The 21508-nt window shown below is 35.0% G+C and overlaps 1 protein-coding gene across 8 annotated transcripts in view; it reads left to right on the forward strand.

The window, feature by feature from the left end:
* YTHDC1 (YTH N6-methyladenosine RNA binding protein C1) overlaps window positions 1-19942 on the forward strand; it is a 58680-nt gene extending 38738 nt beyond the window's left edge. For 2 of the 8 annotated variants that reach the window (XM_084972412.1, XM_021101399.2), the window contains exons 5-17: window positions 1633-1722; window positions 2177-2230; window positions 2985-3079; window positions 4792-4900; window positions 4982-5099; window positions 9596-9680; window positions 10936-11102; window positions 13715-13797; window positions 15069-15105; window positions 15178-15241; window positions 15349-15411; window positions 17315-17449; window positions 18940-19942. In XM_084972412.1, coding sequence (XP_084828538.1) covers window positions 1633-1722; window positions 2177-2230; window positions 2985-3079; window positions 4792-4900; window positions 4982-5099; window positions 9596-9680; window positions 10936-11102; window positions 13715-13797; window positions 15069-15105; window positions 15178-15241; window positions 15349-15411; window positions 17315-17449; window positions 18940-19164 — 1325 coding nt within the window. In that variant the 3' untranslated portion in view covers window positions 19165-19942. The remainder of the gene's footprint in view (window positions 1-1632; window positions 1723-2176; window positions 2231-2984; window positions 3080-4791; window positions 4901-4981; window positions 5100-9595; window positions 9681-10935; window positions 11103-13714; window positions 13798-15068; window positions 15106-15177; window positions 15242-15348; window positions 15412-17314; window positions 17450-18939) is intronic. The other 6 variants (XM_084972413.1, XM_021101400.2, XM_084972414.1 and 3 more) reach the window with 3 other exon arrangements.
* The last annotated feature ends 1566 nt before the right edge of the window (window positions 19943-21508 follow it).

Consider the following 21508-nt stretch of genomic DNA (forward strand, 5'->3'; position numbering starts at 1 on the left):
CTGCCACCTAGAAACTATAGGAGTTTGGCCAAGTTGCCTAACCACTTTCTCTAAGTTGAAATTTTATTTTTTGGCACATGAGAATAATGGTATTAAGTAACTCATGAGTGGTTTTTTTTTTTTGTTTTTTTTTTTTTAAATGAGGATTAAGGGAAATAATTTATTTAAGGTTTTTAAGATAAGAGTTTGTATGCAAGATCATTAATCTTTTTCAGCATTCTTTTATTTTTATAAAAATAAGTATATGCATTTTCTCCCGTCATACTCTTTTTGGCTGAAAAGTTAAGGTGTTTATAGTGGTATAGTTAAAATACAGATAGACTGAAGAGCCTGATGCCATGTTAGGCTCTCATTTATATGCTTAGAAAGTTCCAAATTAAGTATGAAATTGTTGTTATATGACAGGTAATGCAACCCTTTTCTGTCTCCTGTTTTATAGAAAAACATACACTATCATTGAGATTTTAGAGGGTTGTTTTTTTTTTTTTTTTTTTTTGGTCTTTTGTCTTTTTTTTAGGGCCATACCATGGCTTATGGAAGTTCCCAGGCTAGGGGTCTAATCGGAACTGTTGCTGCTGGCCTATGCCACAGCCACAGCAGTGCGGGATCCGAGCCATGTCTGCGACCTACACCACAGCTCATGGCAACACTGGATTCTTAACCCTCTGAGTGAGGCCAGGGATCGAACCCGCAACTTCATGGTTCCTAGTCGGATTTGTTTCCACTGTGCCTTGATGGGATCTCCTAGAGATAATTTTAAATTGATTTTGAAGTAAGCAGTAATTCAAGAAGGAAGTGGTTAAGAAGAATGGAATTGAAGATACAAAAGTAAGCAATGGCAACCAGAAGGGAGTAACTAATTTACTGTAGTGTGTGTATTTTTTTTTTTTTTTTTTTTTAAAGCAGTTGAAAAGCTTTGGGTTCTGGGATTCTATCAAACATCTAAGATAGATTCAGAGTTGGAATTGTAATGAAGAATGATAGTATACTTTTTAAAAAGAGGACTTAAACAACAGTACCCATTGCATAGAAGGGGAACACCATAAATTTAATTGAAAGAAAAGTTGAATTTACTTTGCTGAATTTTTTTCTTTTAAGACTTTATTCAGTACCACCTTTATATATAGGATAAGTGGTCCTTAATTATGGCCATGTGTTTTTTCCTTATTGTTTCATGATCATACCTGCAGCATATGGAGGTTCCTGGGCTAGGGGTTGAATTGGAGCTGCGGAGGCCACAAGCCACCGAAATACCGGATCTGAGCTGCATCTGCAACCTTTGCTGTAGCTTGCATCAGCAGTGCATCCTTAACCCACTGAGTGAGGCCAGATATTGAACCCATATCCCTACAGATGCAGTTTCAGGTCCTTAAACTGCCAAGCCACAACAGGAACTCCTGGCCATGTGTTTTTATTTCATTAAAATTGGTGGGAGAAATAACACAATATCCTTAGTTTTTGAACAGTGTCTTTGAATTGGAACACCTTCTGAGGAAATTGAGGGGTACGGAGAGATTAGTTAGAACTATTACTTAGGAATTATGCAGAATCCAGACACATGACATACATTCTTTTTAATTACCAGTACCTATGTTGTAATGTTTTTAAAACCTTGTTTTAATTCTTTTGTAGATGAGAAAAAGAAGGAAAGGAAGAGAGCTAGAGGCATATCTCCTATAATTTTTGATAGAAGTGGGAGCTCTGCATCAGAGTCATATGCAGGTATTCTCACTTTGATTTGTGATCACATCTGAATGATTCTAACGTAATCTGCTGTAAAAAGTGTGTGGAGGCTGTAGTTTAGCGTGAACTTGTTCATTAGTATTGATTTCTGGCATGTTCAGTGTAATAATTCCAAAGGAAACTAAGCTTTTTCTTATTATTTTAATCCTGTTCTGTTACTGCTTAAGTGGAATTTCACTTTTTTTTCTTGGAAGATGATGATTCAGTGACTAGTTTTCTGAGTGAGAAACTGTTCAAATATTTTTTAAAAAATCCAAACAATCCAAAAAAGCAAAACACTCGTACACATTGAGAAGTATTTTTTTTTGTGTGTGTGGGTGCGCCAGGAAGAATAATTTGTCTTGAATGAGAACTTTATGTGACAAGACTGTAGAAATTTTGTCTTATCTCTATTAAAGCTCAATCTGAACAAATGTACTTTGGCTAAATACAGGTTCAGAAAAGAAGCATGAGAAATTATCATCTTCCGTTCGTGCTGTCCGAAAAGGTATCATTTAAATTTGAAATTGTTTTCATTGCATGCTGCCTAAAGTCATTATTTTGCCCTATTGGTTCTCCATTAATATTTGATTTTAATGTAGTAATGTTCTGATATATTACATTAAAGGAAAAAAATTAATAATGTAGTCTTACATACAAGTCCATGCTCACTTCTTACTGCATATCTTTTCTCTCATTTTTTTTAATGGCCGCACCTGGCTCAGGTATTGAATCCAAGCCTTAACTGTGGCAACACTGAATCCTTAACCCACTGGGCCAGGCAGGATTCAAAACTGCACTTCCACAGTGACCCAAGCTGCTGCAGTCAGGTCTTTAACCCACTGTGCCATAGCAGGAACTCCTATGTACCTTTTAGAACAGTAGCAAACATCTTAGGATATTTTACCAGTTTTTGGATAGAGTGAGTGGTATATATATACTTTTAATAGCATAATGGTTTTAGCAATTTTTAAAGATGAATCTGATTAAAATTTGTGAAGTATATAACCATTTTTACATTTAAAAGATGAATCTGATATATCAGAACATCACTATATTAGGTTTACCTTCTTGGAAAATGCTGGTGTCTTTTCTTAGCTTTGCTTTATTATGTGTTGTGGCTTAGCTCTCCAGGTTGAATGGGTGATTATGAATTTTAAAAGTTTAGCTGGGTTGTGGAGGGCTAATTTCAGTTAGTACAGCGGATATCCCTCTGTGTGTTAATGGCCTGGGGTTAATCAGTTTGGATTTCTTTTTTTCAGATCAAACCAGTAAACTCAAATATGTCCTACAGGATGCAAGATTTTTTCTCATAAAGAGTAACAACCATGAGAATGTGTCCCTTGCCAAAGCTAAGGTATTAGCATCAATTCTGTTGAAATTACCCTAAACTTAAAAATTTTAAATGTGAAGGTGTACTTAAGTATCCCTTGGGTACATGAGATTTTGTAATTTTCATTAAAGCTTTAAAGATCCATAGCCCATCTCCTATGTGGGGTCTGCTTTTTTGACTAGTTAGGCAACCTAGTAGTAATATGAGTTTTCTTTTAAATCTTTTTAAAAGGATGAATTTAGAAATAAAAATATTAAATATTTGAAGAATGTGTATAAATATACATTGTACTACAAGAGATGTGCTTCTTTGGATTTTTGTGTTTCTATATTCAATTGCTAACTTACTATACTAACACTTTTTAAAGAGTTTCTTTAGTTAACTAGTTTTTGTTTTATATTGCTGCTTGTTTTATACTTTGAGATTTTCTTGAAAAGAAATCATTTTTTTTTTTTTTTTTTGGTCTTTTTAGGGCTGCACCCACAACATATGGAGGTTCTCAGCTAGGGGTTGAATCAGCTGTAGCTGCCAGCCTATGCCACAGCCATAGCAATGTGGGATCTAAGCCGTGTCTTCGACCTTCAACGCCAGATCCCCAACTCACTGAGCGAGGCCGGGGATCAAACCTGTGGATACTAGCCGGGTTCGTTTAACCACTGAGCCATGATGGGAACTCCAAGACATCATTCTTTTATGGAAAGTTTATTTTACTTTTAGAAGTAAAATCATCTGAATTTAGAAAAAAAAAAAAAGAGTAGGCTTAAAGGCCCACCCTAGGCTTCAAAAAAGGGATATATGCCCAGTTGCTGTAGGATGTTAAGATTTTCTTTTTATGTTTTTGCTCTAAAACTACATCTACTTTTTATACCAGCTGTTTTACTATATTTGGTTTAAATTAATTTCTACTGACTTGGAGAAAGTTAAAACTAAAGCATTTTGAAACTGTGTTTGTCAATATTAATGGTCCTATACTTCTAATTTAAGGAGTACCCATAAAATTTTACAGATGGCAGGAATAATACACCAAATAACTATCTAGTGAAAAGTTTATTCAGTTCTTCAGCTGGAGTAGATTTAGGCAAAAGTAATTAAGTACTTAGTGTGAATGAGATGTAGTATGTATCAGCATTTCAAACTGAATGAGAACTTCTGGCTTACTTTACCATTCAGTATCAATCTTTCATGAACAAAGAATTGATTAAAATGCTCTGGAAATTAATAACTGTGTTGCAGCTCTACATAAAACACAGGCCTCTTTAGTCGAACTATTAATACATGAAAATTTGAACTTAAGTAGAAAAAAATGTATGCTGCAGTTTCACAGAAAGCCTTCACTTATGGATTTACTAACATAATAATAATTTTTAATTATTTGATTAGGCAGGCACAGTCTTTTAAGAAAATGTATATATTGTGAGTAACCTTCAAACAAAATGTTTTTGCCATAGTAAATAGTTCTGATAGTAAAATAATTGTACATTGCTGTTTTTATTATATGAAACTCTAGCCCATATGATACGATCAGCTCGTCAATGTGTTTACTCATTGTTTTAATGATTTTGTTAAGGTTGATAATTTCATATTTTTCCTGAGATTTTGATTATCTCATTTGCACAGCTGAAAAATGAGACCTTTATTCATTATAGCTTATTGGTAGTATTGGTCTTTTGCAAATATGATTGGAAACGTAAAAGATTTGTATTAATTTCAATCTGATTTTTACTTCATTTATATAGGGTGTATGGTCTACACTGCCAGTAAATGAGAAGAAATTAAATGCTGCATTCAGATCTGCAAGGAGTGTTATCTTAATATTTTCTGTAAGAGAGAGTGGAAAATTTCAAGGTAAGAATAAAAATAATTTGGACATATAAAAACATTAATTATATTTGCATCTATTTATTATGTTGTGATGTATTCTCTTAGGATTTGCAAGACTTTCTTCAGAATCACATCATGGAGGATCTCCTATCCATTGGGTACTTCCAGCAGGAATGAATGCTAAGATGCTGGGAGGTGTCTTTAAAATTGACTGGATTTGCAGGTAGATTACACACTTCAGTGTAGATAATTAAAATTACCCTTGTTTTGAATGGGCTAGTTGAGAAGAATGTTAAAACTCCAAGTTACTTAGTTTCAATTTATTATTCTGATTATTCCCCCTTTTTTTGGTCTCATTCCTAGCCTGATTAGAATCCATAAAGTTTATTCAACAAATGTTAAAAGTAAAATTAGCATTCATATGCTTGGATTGTCCATTTACCATCTTTATAATCTAATATGGGATGCATAGATAAGGCAAAGATTTACTTAGTTAAGAGTTTTATGTACTTTATTTGTTCTCTGTGTTAGTGATGTGGCAATAAATTTATGAATCAGCCAATTTCTTGGATTGTTATTTAGCACTTGTTTTTATTTAGTTGATTTAACATGTCATTTTATTACTGTGGAATGGGGAAATAGTCGCTCTGACTTGGCTAATAATGTTTTGGAGGTGATTAATTTAGTTAAACAAGCATTGCTTTTTTAAGAAAGTTATTTAGCAAATCACATTAGTTGTCATTATGCTTTTTTGAAACTATAGTATAAGATTTAAATGTTTGTTAGAAAAATAGACTTATTTTGAACTCTGCATTACTTACCATTGTTTTTTTTTTCTTACTGTGCAATCATTATTTCCTTATTGAGTGGTGATTGTACATAAAAATGATTAAAAGGTCAGTTCAGGGAGTTCCTGTTGTGGCGCAGTGGAAACAAACACTGCTAGTAACCATGAGGTTTCGGCCTCGCTCAGTGGGTTAAGGATCTGGCATTGCTGTGGCTGTGGTGTAGGCTGGCAGCTTTATGTCCAATCTGACCCCTAACTTGGGAACCTCTATATGCCAAGGGTGAGTCCCTAAGAAGAAGAAGAAAAAAAAAAAGGTCAGTGTAGGTGATACAAACAAATAAAAACACTTGAGAAAATGGATAGTCTCTTGTGGAGAACTGCAAAGTAGTACAGGGGGCAGATAGCTTTTATGGGATAAATAGTAAAGAACAAGGAAGAAATGAATAAGAAAATAACTGATTGAATGGGGCCAAATAGTCAGCCTTGTTTGGGATGGGGAGGCCCAGAGTTGGCCTGGTGTTTGGGAATTGGCTGACTGGATATATTGCTTTTCTGCTCAAGTGGAGCATTTACAGGGACGTGAAAGTTACTGGTTTTCAGGCACCTTGGGCAGAAGTGGCTCCATCTTGGCCCTAGGAAGTTATTTCAACAATATGAAAAGCTGATGATTTAAGTGAACTTTGGCATGTGCAAATTTGCTTACTACCTGTAAAATTGATTTTAGTTAAATAAGAATTACCTGAAAGGGACCATATGGATTTTTTTGTGTCAAAAGTTGGCTTATGTAGATTTTGATGAAGATGGAGGAATTGGATAAGACAGAAAAATGCTGTTCATGTTCAGGAAGGCAGACTAGTGCAAAGAATAAGCCATGGAATCAGAAACCATAGGGTGGGAGTAGGGTATGTGGTGGGCTAAGGAGCCACCTATTTTATAAAGCACATTGTAAAGAGAAGAACAAAAGGCAAAGATGAATAATAATGTGGGCCAGTCTGAGGAGTTCAACTTTTACTGTGGGGCAGTGAGGAACTGTGAACGTACATGGGCAGTGAGATAGTGGAGATGGTATATTAAGTTGTTGTTTAATAAAGTAGCAAGAAGCTATATGCATATAAATCTATCAGGTATTTATCCCATCATTACTTTCTATGGGGATGAGAGGCAATCTGAATTCTTCCGTATAGGAAATTGGTTAAGTTAGGGTTTGTCACTTAAATGTAATATGCAAAAATAATTGTCCATGTAATAACGTGGAAAAATAACATAAAGAATACAGTTATAGTGTTAGAATGCAGCCTTAGAGTGCTGAGACCATAGATGATATTCCCATACTCCACCCAACCTAGGGTTTTTAAATATAGATTTATAGTTCTTTAGAAATTAAAGTTATAGTTCAGTTAAAATGAAATAGTAAATTAAAGTTACAACATTTAAAAATCCGATGATAGTTTATAGGGAAGACAGGGTACCAGTTATTTCTTAGTAGAGATAGACATTTTTATTTAGTATTTTTTGGATGGATAATGGCCAGAGGAGAGGTTTGTTAATAAGTCTGTGGTTTTATGAATAGAAACATTAATGTCACTGGAGCAATATTTGGAGATGATTTCTTAGGGATTGAAAAAAAATATTTACCCAATTTTAGATTGGTGGTAGCAAATTGTGTTTTGAACGTAACTTGTTTTATTAACCTTTATTTTCAAATTATTGTTAAGAAAATTTGTTTCTTAATTTTAGAAGATAGGTTTAATTTATTCACAAATTATTGTCTTCACTTTCTTCTTCACTGACTTACTGGCTATTATACCAACTTATTTGAAGTATATATAATAACAGAAGAGATACAAACCCAAATAGTCCATCCTGCTAATATTTTGTGGAAAATTTGGGGTAGTTATGCTTTTTTATTATTTTTAAGTAAGTTTTAGGTTTATCTTAAAAGAATATTCTTAAGTTTTAGAAACTAATTTTATTTTTTAATACTCGTAAGTTTGTCAAGAGTTATTTTTCTATACTTAAAAGAAATCTGACGGGGCACAGGATATTTATTACATTATTTCTTTGGTTAAGTCACTTGAACTAAGTTTTTTGTATGAAAGGAGAATTGCATTTGACTCTCTGTTTTAATCACGTGTGAATAGATGGTGCCTGGTAGCATATAGGAGAAGGGAACATAAAAAGTGATTCCAGGTTGCCACCATGAGTTAGATCAGAAGAAAGCTAAAATCTGTAATAGGTCAAAATTAAATCTTCTGACTATATTTTATATTCACCCCTGTCATATTCATTCCAAGTAACTTATTTCTCTTTTCTTTCAGGGTTTCTCTGTTCCTTTTATTTTTAATGTCTAGACCACTATCCAGTACATAAGAACCTCTGTACCGTTTCATATTCTTTTGTTAAATTTGTGCCATTTACTAAGGTCCTTAAGTCAGAGAATCACTTCTATGTCACCTAGAATACTCACAGTAAAGATATCATCTTTATAGCCTGCTTTATTACATATCTGCTCGAAGACTAACTGAAGATGCCTGTTCTATAATTGTGATGACCCTTGACATGCAATTTTTCTTATTAATCTGAGCCCTCTTTTGCCTAAAGCCTCATAGTTCTCTGATATTCAGGCTGGGATTAACTATCAGAACAGTAGGCAAATGTCTCTAGAATCTAGTTAGAACCACTACCACAGAAGAATCTTAACCACAAGTGACTCACACCAGCTTGACATACACTTTTATTTTGGACCTAGGGTTTTCCATTTGTGATATTTAAATAACAGTGGTAACTGTGCAATAATTTATAACCTTCCTGTACTTTGGTAGTTGTAGGTTAGGTATTCTTTTCCTATAACCCTTTTTAACCGGCAATTTAGAGGAAAAATCTAAGAAACTATTAAAATACAAAGAGTTTTTGAAGTTCATGTTGTGGCCCAGTGGTAATGAGCCTGACTCATATCCATGAGGATATGGGTTCTATCCCTGGCCTCGCTCAGTGGGTTAAGGACCTGGCGTTACGTTGAGCTGCAGTGTAGTTTGCAGAAGTGGCTCAGACCTGGTGTTACTGTGGCTGTGGTGTAGGCAGGCATCTACAGCTTCTATTCAACCCCTAGCTTGGGAACTCCACATGCCACATGTGCAGCCCTAAAAAACAACGAAACAAAACAAAACAACAGAAGACATGAATCTGGGAAAGCAGCCCTGAACCAAGGGGACACTTACTTTCTTTTGTACTAACTGCCTGGTTTAAGGCTCATTTCTTTGTTGATCAGTTATTAAAAATACAGTTTTGGAGTTCCTATCATGGCACAACGGAAACGAATCTGACTAGGAACCATGAGGTTATGGGTTTGATCCCTGGCCTCGCTTAGTAGGTTAAGGATCCGGCGTTGCTGTGAGCTATGGTGTTAGGTCTAAGACGTGGCTCTGATCCCAAATTGCTGTGACTGTGGGTGTAGGCCGTCAGCTATAGCTCTGATTCAACCCCTAGGCTGGGACCCCCATGTGCTGAGGGTGCAGCCCTAAAAAGCAAAATAAAATAAAAACATAATTTTTTTTTGTTCGCAGAAGCAGGAAATATGCTAAATATTTGATATGTCAGTTTTTTGACAAACTACTTAAGTATGAAGAAAGTAGTGCTATCCTTGTTTAGAAGATGAAAAAATTCAGACCTAGAGAAGTTGAGAGAGAGCTAGGATTTAAACCCCAAATTGCCTTGGTTTCCAAGCTCATGTTCTTAAGCATATTCTTTAGGGTTTTTTGAGAACACGGAGAATGTGGAAAGGGTACATCGCAGAAGGGGGCTCCTTTGTAGGGAATAAGTTTTGCTAGTCTCAAATTTTAGTCACCTTTAAATCATGATTAACATATGAATTTGCTACTTAAGTAGTATAAAGGATTCTGCAAAAGAATGTAATGATCTTATTTTGTATTTAGGCGTGAATTACCCTTTACTAAGTCAGCTCATCTCACCAATCCTTGGAATGAACATAAGCCAGTAAAGATTGGACGTGATGGACAGGTTTGTTGTTTCAACTGATTATCTAAAAAACACATATTTAATCAGCCCTTTTAGAAATCTTTATTGAAAGACATTTTAAAACCATTTTAAATAGAATTTTTGGGAGGAGTTCCTGTCAATATGCAGCGGAAACAAATCCGACTAGAAACCATGAGGTTGTGGGTTTGATCCCTGTCCTCGCTCAGTGATTTTAAGTATCTGGAGTTGCCTGAGCTGTGGTGTAGGTCACAGATGTGGCTCGGATCTGGCGTGGCTGTGGCTGTGGCTGTGGCTACAGCTCCGATTGGACCACTAGCCTGGGCACCTCGATATGCCGCAGGTGCCCTAAAAAGACAAAAAAAAAAAAAAAAAAGAATTTGTAGGAAAGATTAAAGGTAAATGTTCTTATTTGGAGCTTGTGATTACTGTGATTATGACTGATGAATATGACCTTTATTAATGTTGAAAGATAAATAGCTTTACATGGTACTTCATTGATAAAAAATTGAAGGAAAAATGTTTGAAGAGAATTGGCCTGACTTTAAATGGGTTTTCATTATATTATTACTGTTTTTAACACATTCTGAACTTTGTATAATACGTTTTAGAAATGCCATTTAACATCTTTGCTGAAGTTTTCTGAATATAAGGAAGCTTTATGAAAATTAGATAAGTATATGTAAGGTTTTCAAGTTTGCAAAATAAAATTAAAATATTAAAAGACTACAGTGATTTCAAATAAACCTGTGACGCTTACAGTTTTTACATGTAATTTTGAACCAGGTTTTTGTTGTTCATTAGTGAAGATGTGGATAATTGAAAATAAAACTTAAAAAGCTCATAGATTAGTTTGCCCTTGTAGTTAATACGATGTATTTCAGTGCATTTAGATTTCATAATTATGAAAGTTGTTGACCTACACTAACATGTCTTTGCTCCACTGTGTTAGGATGGATGCCTTTATCTTGATACTTCTATATTTTGTACAAAGAAATACTCCTTTGCTGCCGAGGGTGATTGTCACAGAGTTTTTTTGTAGATCACTTTGGAGATTGTACACTATAAGGTTTTTATCCTTACATAAGTTAAATACATCAAACACTTTTGAAGGTTTAAGAAAACCTTTCAAGGAAGTTTATTGGTATCTCATGATCATCAGCCTTGGGAAGGAAGCCTCCAAGTCAGTCTGGTTTTGTTCTTGTACATCAAGAAAACACAAGTCTACTGAAAGGTTCTCCGTTTTTTCATCTTGTAAATTACTGCTTTCCTGTTCTAGGAAATTGAACTTGAATGTGGAACCCAGCTTTGTCTTCTATTTCCTCCTGATGAAAGTATTGACTTGTATCAGGTCATTCATAAAATGCGTCATAAGAGAAGAATGCATTCTCAGCCCCGATCAAGAGGACGTCCATCCCGTCGAGAACCAGTCCGGGATGTGGGAAGGTTAGAAACGTTCTTTGGACTGATAATAGGCACATGTATCAGAATAACATGATGGAGGAGTGATTCGTCAAAAGTTTGTCCTGCGGTAAAGAAGAAAGAGAAAATCCTCAAATCAAGCTGCATGGACTAGTTTGTGGCTTCATTGAGGATTTCACATGGTCACCTTGGTCTCACTGATTTTTCAAGAGGAAAATGGGGATCTTTCCTTATGCAGAAAAAATGATTTGCTAAAGAGCGATAACCAGTTTAGATTAGATATTTGATAATACAATGTATACCGTTGAAACGAGGTAGGCCTTTGTTGCTAAGAACAGGCTAGAAAGGAGGAAGAGGAGGAAGTCTTATTTGCAAAAATTGTTAATATTTTGTAAAAAGCCTTTTTTTTCAGGTGTGTCTCTGGATAAGCCTTATCAGATATGGGACTTGTATAAAGGATCACTAATATCTTTTCAGAAGATGACGCCTCATTTAGAGGATAAAATATTTTAAATAATTTTGATATTCAAGAGGAGCATTATTGGGACTGTTTCAAATTTTACCATCGTGATGTGTTAACCCCATTGTCAAATATTGTCTAACATGTACCCAGTGAATTCACACATCTTGCTGAGCTTCTGAAAACAATAGGTTCTTTCCAAAGGGGATCAAGTGGCCCTGGGAGACCCGGCAACAAACCAAAAAGAAGGGCTGTTGCTGTGTCTGTTTACAGCTTTTCCAGATGCTGGCAGTACCTGTGGACTTAAAGTGTTTTTAGAGGATCGCCATGGTTATTGATCACTACTTTATGAACTAAACAGCATTTTCCAGGAAAAGGGGGTTTAACTTGTTACAGAATTGGAGAAGTCTTTGCAAAGGACTGCTTAAGCCCTTCTACCCAACACCTTCCCCTGTATAGATTTGCATTCAGCTAAATCTAAAATATTCTGCTAAAGACTGTTGGATATATGGTTGATGGGATGAAACCTTTGGTTAAGTTTCCTTTTGGTGGAAACATCCTGTGGTAGGTACAGATAATCCAACAAGAGTCCCCATTTCTTTGAGCTTAAGAAGGACAATGTCAAGTAGGTAGGAGGAAACCTGGCAGAGCCCCATTACTTTTGGCTTAAAAGGACTGAGCACCAAGATGGCTTTTGAAGTTTTAAGCTAAGCGATTTCCAGTGCAATACAGTACATACAAGTGAAGTTTTTACCTCAGTTTTGCAATGGACTGTAAACTTTACTTATTACACCACCACACCTTCTCTCAAGCCTGCCAGGGCCTCCATATTTGTATGTGGCTTACAGCTTAAAGTCAGTAGTTGGACTACTTTATGAACTGTTACTATCATGTTTTATACCGGTCGTAAATGCACTTCCCAAACTACAAGAAAGCGGTATGTTTATTTTTTAAACCAGCTTTTAATTTTCTTAGTGTTGATATTGTAGATGCAACTGTTTTTATTCTGTTGTGGGGGGAGGGCTTGGGTTTATTATTGCAGCTTTGCAGTTTGAGTGAACTTGTGTTGCAAAAGTTAATGAAAGCAGTTGATAATCAGAGAAATAGTTGGAAAACTAGTGATGCCAGGCTGGAGTTTTTGACATTAAGGGTAAAAAGCTATATTTATTACCTTTAAGACTTGGATTTTTTATTTTCTTTTGTATAGCTCTTTATTAAATGCTAAGTAAAATGACATGTATTTAATGATGCGTTTGCATTAGCCATCGAGATTTATGAAAAATAATAAAGAGCAGCCCTCTGCAGATAGTAAAGTTTCACCTTCTAAAGAATACACTTTGAGAAGTCCCCTTGTGGTGCAGCAAGTTAAGGATCCGGCATTGTCACTGCTATGGCGTAGGTTCGATCCCTGGCCCAGGAACTTCCACATGCCGTGAGTGCGGCCACAGAAAAATAATATACTTTGAATTCATTTTATGAACTCTGTTAAAACTGTCCCATTACTGGCCAGTTTTATTTTAAGGCATTCTCTTAATTCTTAAATGTTACTAACTTTAGAAATTAGTTTTTTAAAGTATTAAGATTTTTCAGAACTTTGCTGTAAAGTCAGTTTTAATAGTATCAGATTTTCTGTATGGACATGTGAAAAGTATAATTTTATGTAAAGCAGAAGCCAGACATTTAAGAAATTCTTAATTTTCTTCAGATTTAGCCTAAAATGACATCAATAACTTTTAACTATGTAGATTTTAGAGTTACCTAATATCTAATAATGGGAAAGTCTTTACTCTGTTTCACCTGAGTGAAGACTTTATTTGGGAAAGTTTTAATTGTTAAGCTGGATATTTACATTAGTTGGAGGGCAGTTCATTTACTTATGTTTAGGTTACTAAAAGGTGATTAACTTATTTTGAGCAGATTACTCTTTGCAAATGTCTCACCATAGCATGAAGATGACAGAGAATATCTTACTTCCAGCAATACATCTAAGGATTGGTTTATAGTGATTAATTTGAGGAAGGTAAATTTAAGAGATTTTAAGATATTTGCTCACCAAAAATTAGGGTGTTATTTTAAAGGAAATATTCTTTGTATTGATTTCTGTCAGAAACTCTTGCTTTGCTGTTTGTTCTCCAGCAGTTTTTGGTTTAATTTCTAATGTGTCTAATTTGTGTAGGCGTCGACCAGAAGAGTATGATATTCATAACAGCAGAAAGAAACCAAGGATTGACTATGCCCCTGAGTTTCATCAGAGACCAGGTTAATATTTTATAATCCTGCAGATATTTGACTTATTATTAAAAACAGCAACAACACAAAAACTTCTGTCATGATCCTATAGTTTTAAAAGTGAGAAAACTTTGCAGATGCGGCTCCTTAAACCTTAGGAAGTTATTATTAAATCTCACTTAGTAATTATTCCTCTACTTTGTTAAGGTTGTTTATTCCAGGGTGATTCATTCTCATATTCTGTTAATTACCTGAAATTGCTAATTTATAATTATTGCAGAAATGGAAACTGCACATGTGTTTTAAGGTAAAATGTAGTTAGGGAAGGCAATGATCTCATACTCTTATTTTTCTAGATAATGTATTTTATGTGGTATATAGCTCTAATACCTTGAATTTCTAATTGAAATTACACTATATTTTTCTAAATAAAAGTATCTTTGACGTCATATTTTTAGAAAGGAATGGGAAATACTTGGTTTGTAATCTAGAAGCAGCTTTTCAGTTAGTCTTTCCCTTACTGGAATTGAAAAAGGCAAACTATTGAGAAGATATTTATTCAAAACAGTCAGTGATACACTTTTAAAAATTAGGCAGTTTGGAAATTGGTGTTAGTGAGTAAGCATTATAGCTCTATTAGGTGACAAGTAGCTTTGATAAGCCTCATTCTTCAAAACAGGATATTCTGGAGAGTAAAATTAATTTTTCCCCAGTAATTTGGCCACTCACATTTGCTTACATTTTAATTTGCTGAGTCCTTATTAAAAGAAAGATGGAGAATATTTCTCTTATTACCATGGTCCGTCCTTTCAAAATGTGTATTTCTTCATTTTTGCAACTTTTCTGTAACTTTTTCTCTCCTAAAGTTTACATTTTTAAAAAACTATCTGTGGTTGATTTAGCAAGACTTAGATGTACACTCAAGGTGGAAGGAAAACATTTGTTTTTAAGGTAGTCCTGTTACAGTGTCCTCAAGATTAATTCCTCTGCCCTGCCCTCCTTACGGTGCAGCATGAAGATGTTTCTGTCTAGCAAGAATTGGGGTGTGGATTTAGAAGATCCATATGAAAACCTCTTTAGAAGTTTATAATTCTGTGATATCAGCAAGTTAATTAGTTACTTCTGCAGTTATGTAATCTGAGAAGAAAATCTGAAAATGGAGTAATACAATAATAGCATCATTTAATAGCATCACTATTATTTCATGGGAAGAATTCAAATGAGTGGTAAGGAAGGTTTAATTATAATGCCATAATAAAAAATATAAATTTGATATACTAAAATGCTTGATGTTTGAACAGGGTATTTAAAGGATCCACGATACCAGGAAGTAGATAGGTAAGTTGGGTTCACTCTTGCTTAGTTTTGAATTACATTCTTGGAACTAGTTTATGAATTACCTGAATTTAGTTTCACAAATCTTATTCCCAACAGACGATTTTCAGGAGTTCGCCGAGATGTGTTTTTAAATGGGGTAAGCATTTTATTTTTTATATTTAATGTGCATAAAATCAGTATCTGATTTATTTTGTAGTTTTAGGTTTTTTATTTATTGATCAATATTATCATCTTTCATTTTAGTCCTACAATGATTATGTGAGGGAATTTCATAACATGGGACCGCCACCACCTTGGCAAGGAATGGTTTGTATTTTTCTATTTTTGGAAGTTATTTAATTTTATTTTTAGTTCCGTACATTTTAAGTGCTTACTTGGATAGAATATGATTGTTAGAGTTAAGAGGCTTAAAATCTTTGGTGATAAAGAACTATGTGCTCTTTAAAGATTAATGAATGGTTTGTATTAATAACACAGGCTTATTAATTAGTAGGTGTTAGTTGTAGTGGCTAGTAGTGCAAACTCTTCAAATACCTCCTCTTCTCAACTCTGACCTTTGGAGAAGTTTCATAATAAATTTTTTCTAAGTTTTCCTTAACTGTAAAACTCGATGAGCATGCATCCATTCTTTGGCTCATCAGACTAATGTTTAGCATTTGCCGTTTGCAAGGCACTGCACTTGCGCTGGGCATACATAGGTGAATAAGTTATACGTTGGTCCTATCCTTATATGGCTTACAATTTAATGGAATAATGTCAGCTTCGTAAGATTGTCAAGAAACTGAATTTACAAAATACATGTAAAGTTGAGCGTAGTGCTTGACCATAATACTCAGTAAATACTCTGTAAAATAAGCTTAATTTAAAACCCTGTTTCTGAAGTTTAATTTTTTTCCTTTTTTTAAGAAAACTAGATTCTTCTTAGAGTATATTTTAAGGTATTGAGAATAGCTGAAGCATTCCTTAGAAATAAAAGACTTGCAAGTTTAAGTAGTTTTTATTGTTTCTTTCAAACTTTTTTTTTTTTTTTTTTTTTTTTGCTATTTAGGGCCGCACTTGTGGCATATGGAGGTTCCCAGGCTAGGGGTTGAATCAGCCTATATACCACAGCCACAGCAATGTGCAATCTGAGCCGCATCTGCGACCTACACCACAGCTCACGGCAACGCCAGATCCTTAACCCACTGAGCAAGGACAGGGATTGAACCTGCGTTCTCATGGATGCTAGTCAGATTCCTTAACCACTGGGCCATGACGGGAACTCCTACACTTTCAGATTTTAAATGCTGCCTTTAATGTATCCATTTCATCTGACTTTGTTTCAGTTAAGGTACTGTAGATGAAGTAAAATATGTATGTATGTTTGATAATATTGTCTTGACACTAACTAGGGAGAAAAGTGCCTTTTGTTTTCCCTCCCTTATAATGACATTTAAAAGTTCAAAAGCTCCTGGAGGTTTTTTCTTTTTCTTTTTAGGCCCACATCCATGGTATATGGAAGTTCCCAGGCTAGAAGTTGAATTGGAGCTGCAGCTGCTTGCCTTCGCCACAGCAGCCAGATCCGAGCTACCTCTGCAGCTTATACCGCAGCTCATGGCAGTGCTGGATCCTAACCCACTGAGAGGGGCCAGGGATCGAACCCACATCCTCATGGATACTAGCTGGGTTTGTTACCGCAGAGCCACAACGGGAACTCCCTGGAGGTTTGTTTTGTTTTTGGTTTTGTTTTGTTTTAGAATGGATTTGTGCATAGTGGTTAAGATGGTTGAGTTTAACACAAGAATGCCTGATTTTATGTCTAACTTCCACCCCTTTTCTAGCAGTGTTGACTATTTGGTGCCTTAGTTTCCCCTTTTGTAAACTATCTGTAGGATTGCTAGAGAATTAAATGAGATATGTGAAAAGCTTAGTACAGTGCCTGGTTTATAATAAATCACTGTGTAGTAAGGGCTTGCTCTTTCTGTTAGTATTTAAATGGTATGTTATAAAAGCTAAAATGTTAATTCTTAGAAAATGTGTAGAGAGTTGTTACATATTTTCAACAAGCAAATATAGAGGGTATTTTGAAGAATCCTAATGCCATCAAAGCAAGTATCTAGTACAGATTAAGTTATTTGTTTGGTATGCATGGTTTTGATAGGGATTTCTAAGAATGACTTGTTTACAAGGGTGTTTGATAGAGGCTTATGGAAGTAATTTTCTTTTTCAGACTCCTTATCCTGGAATGGAACAACCTCCACATCACCCTTACTATCAGCACCATGCTCCACCCCCTCAAGCTCACCCCCCCTACTCAGGACATCACCCCGTCCCACACGAAGCAAGATACAGAGATAAGCGTGTAGTAAGTGCATAGGGAGGCCAGAGTGGGAGAGAACTACTTAGAGTTCTGCAGATCATTTAAACGTGGGGCATACCAGATTATGTAGCGTTCTAGATTCTTAAGTATTTAAAACCTTTTCTTTTATTAAAAATGGCTAATCCCTTTGATGATTTAGGTAAACTGTATTTGATTTTGAGATTTCTGGGTCTTTAGTATAGTAGTTGAACTGAGTTTCTTTATTAAATGACATACACACAGGTGTGCTGGGCCACATAAACATCCTTTTATCTTGTCACATGATGAACAGAGCAGTAGTTTCTTAGCCTATCTTTGAGATACTGTCATCTGTCATTTATTTCCTTATTCTCAAAGATACTAGTCCTTCAAAATAAAGTCATACAAGGACCTTTAATCAGTGAAACAATTTGAGAATCTTAATTTACTAATAGACTTTAATTTAGTAGGTTTTGTTTTTTGTTTTATTTTTTTCTGGTTATGGAAGAAGAAATATTCAGCCTATGTATAATGAAATGTCAGTTGACTAGATAGGTTTTGGTGTTTTTAAAAATGCCTTTTGTAAATGATCACATTATTTTCAAAAAGGAAAGTTTTTCTAAGATTCTTTTACAAAATATAGTTGTCCTTTTTAACAAGTTCTGTTTCATGCACCTTTATATAGTACCTTTTTGCTTTGTATATATATTTATGCTTGTGTAGTATTCACATATTTATTATGTATGAAAGGAAGTGTGGGATTGTTTTTGAACCTTATATTCTATATACTGAAGCTGACTTGAAGAGACCAAGTTCAGTAAGTAAAGATGAGTTAGTTGAGAGCTAAGAGCGGGGGTCAAACCTAGAAGTAGCCACAGTGACAACCTTGTACCGCAATTAGTGGTTGTTTTACCCTTCATTGTCCTCCTTTAACCTTTCGTGTATTATTAGCTCTGTGTAGAATAGAATTCACAGTCTTTCTGCAGTATGTATTTTCTTAAGATGCTACCAAATTCTGTAAATTGTTTGTCATTAACAGTAAAGTCAGGAATGGGAACAATTCCTAATTTCACCATAAGAGGGCAGAATTGGTTTGGTTTAGTTGTTAGACTCAAAGGAGGAAAAATAAGTAGGGTTCACCTGTTCTAGAAAAGCATTGATGACATTTAGCACACTTGGCAGCATGTATTGATGTATTGATCATATAGTTAGTGGCAATCATTAGGTGATTATTTTGGCCTAAATCTTATAGGTATTGGAGGGAGAAATCCTTAAAGTTAAATAGAGAATTGACTGTGTGAAGTTCATTTTTAACAAGGTTTGAATATTGCTCTCTTGTAGGTGTTTAATTAGTAAGACATCAAAGTCCTTTGTCTAAATGTCCAAATTATATTCTAGAAATTAATACATTAGTGATTTCTCTAGACTCGTTCTCTTTATCAGAAAATAATTAAAATAAAGGGACTCATTCCATTTGGTTTTTGACATACACTTTACCCATTTCTTACCTTTTCTAGCATGATTATGATATGAGGGTGGATGATTTCCTTCGTCGAACACAAGCTGTTGTCAGTGGTCGGAGAAGTAGACCCCGTGAAAGAGATCGGGAGCGAGAGCGAGACCGCCCTAGAGATAACAGAAGAGACAGAGAGCGAGATAGAGGACGTGATAGAGAAAGAGAAAGAGAGCGATTATGTGATCGGGACAGAGACCGGGGGGAGCGAGGTCGATATAGAAGATAATGCGCTTTTGGAAGCACTGATTGTTTAAAGATAAAAATCTTGTATTTTTTCTTTTTGTGTGTGTTTACAAGTAGTAAATTTATTTCAACTGTCTACTTAAAAGTTCATTGTGTAGAAGGATTTATTATGACCCTCTTTGTTCCAAGCATGCAGTATAATAAGAACTGGAAAAACTCAAATCCTCCGGAGATGCACAGTTGACAGTTTGAGTTGACACTTCTATTGGGGCAGAATGGAAGAGTCCAAGAATGTAGATACTGATTCAGTCTCCATAAATGTTCATCTTCCTAGAGCGTGTTCATCCTAGAGTTATTTTTTGTTTGTTTTCCTTCTTTTGGATCTTGACTGATGACTGCCATGATATTTTGCTTTGAGGTATTTCTAAATGTAGTTACACACGGTTCAGTAAAAATAATGCTGCTATCAAGTATGCAAATATTGAAGTATGATGGTTTGACTGTATGGCAGTGTTCAACCTCTTGGTTTTTCCCCTTCCCTCTTTTTTTTTTAATCTTAAAAAAAGTCACTTTTTATTTTTCTTCTGTCTTCAATGATGAGAGCAATATTAAGAAGACATTGGTATCTAATTTTTAATCTTTTTAAATAAAAATTCCTATGTTCAGTAGCATGGTTGATGGTATTATTTAGCTTTCCCCTCCAAACTGTATACATTGGCTTGGAATGTTCACAGCAGCGCGTGTGTGTCAGCGGAAGATAATTCTCATATTCTACATTGCTACTGTTTTGTATAAAATAAATTGGTAAAGATTGACACTTATCTGTTGTATTTCTTTTCTTGTCTGGATGCAGGTTTGTTTTCTTATATATTAGTGGACATAAAAGAATGCTTTTTGTTTAGGAATTATGGGAACTCCATTTACCTGTTTTTGCATGTTTATTAAAAATGATTAATCTAGGTCAATTATATTAAAATTATATTTTATTTCTAATGTAAAAGAACTAATGATACACAGGGAGGTTACATTGATATTCTGGTTAAATTTCAAATTTATTCATTTGATAACATTTTTGAATCTACTCGGGGTACAGGATTGTTTTCTTCTTTCAAATTTTCTGTTGTTTTAATCTTTGCTAATTTAGCTACTTTAGGTGTTTTCTATTTTACTTTTATAAAGTACACTCTAGGAGTTACTGTTGTCGTTCATTGGGTTACTAACCTGACTAGTGCCCATGAGGATGCAGGTTTGATCCTCGGCCTCGCCCAGTGGGTTGCTGTGAGCTGTGGTGTAGGTTGCAGATGCAGCTTGGATCCTGCATTGCTGTGGCTCTGGTGTAGGCCGGTAGCTGCAGTTCTGATTTGACTGTAGCCTGGGAATTTGCATATGCCGTAGGTGTGGCCCTAAAAAAGCAGAAAAAAAAAAGTACACTCTAAAATTTAACCCTCTTAAAGTTACTAATTTTAAGTTAAATCACCATGCTTTCTGAATCTTTTATACAAATTGTATAAAATATAGTTTATGAAAGATTTTTGTATTTCCTTTTGAGTTATCCTATAGTTTGGTCTTTATTATGTAGAATAAACATTCAGGATATTTGAGCACATATTTTGTCTTCATTCATTGTCATATTTATAATTGTGTTCGATATCAAATTATAAATACAGTTTTATACTCAGGTCTTTTTTTGCATTTTAGGGCCATTATCTGCAGCATGTGGAAGTTCCCAGGCTAGGGGTGGAATCGGAGCTGTAGTTGCCAGCCTAAGCCATAACCACAGCCTAAGCCATAACCACAGCCTCAGCCACATGTGATCCAAGCCATGTCCGTGACCTACACCACAGCTCTTGGCAACGCTGGATCCCTGACCCACTGAGCGAGTCCAGGGATCAAACCCACATCCTCATGGATACAAGTTAGATTCGTTTCTACTGCGCCACACTGGGAACAACTATACTCAGTCTTAACACAAGAATTTGAAATATGTGCAGTATGGTGGAAACTATGTTAAGAAACCCAAGTTCTAGTTTCAGCATTGCCTTTTAATGCATGTTGTCACGTAGAACTGTCATCACTCACTTAGAATATTTTGTCATCACAGGTATAGCTTCCTTCTGTTCCTGATATATTTTTACCATCCTGTTTAGAACGCCTTGGTCACACTTCTGAAGGACATAGATCCTACTTTGTCATACCATTATAAAGTAAGATCCTAGAATTTCCTGACCCCAAGGTAAGGATGACTGACATATGGGTCATTTTATTCCGATTTATAAAATTTTGAATTGGGTAGAAAACATCCCAAATGTAATTTGTTATACATAATGAAATGTACACATTTACTAAGTGTACGTTGAAGCACATGTGACTTAAAGTTACTTGTAGTA

The sequence above is a fragment of the Sus scrofa genome, chromosome 8, assembly GCF_054392235.1.
Source record: "Sus scrofa isolate SSC_HxYL_T2T_F1_AM1 chromosome 8, Sscrofa_HxYL_maternal_Yorkshire_Landrace_v2.0, whole genome shotgun sequence".
Classification (NCBI taxonomy): domain Eukaryota; kingdom Metazoa; phylum Chordata; class Mammalia; order Artiodactyla; family Suidae; genus Sus; species Sus scrofa.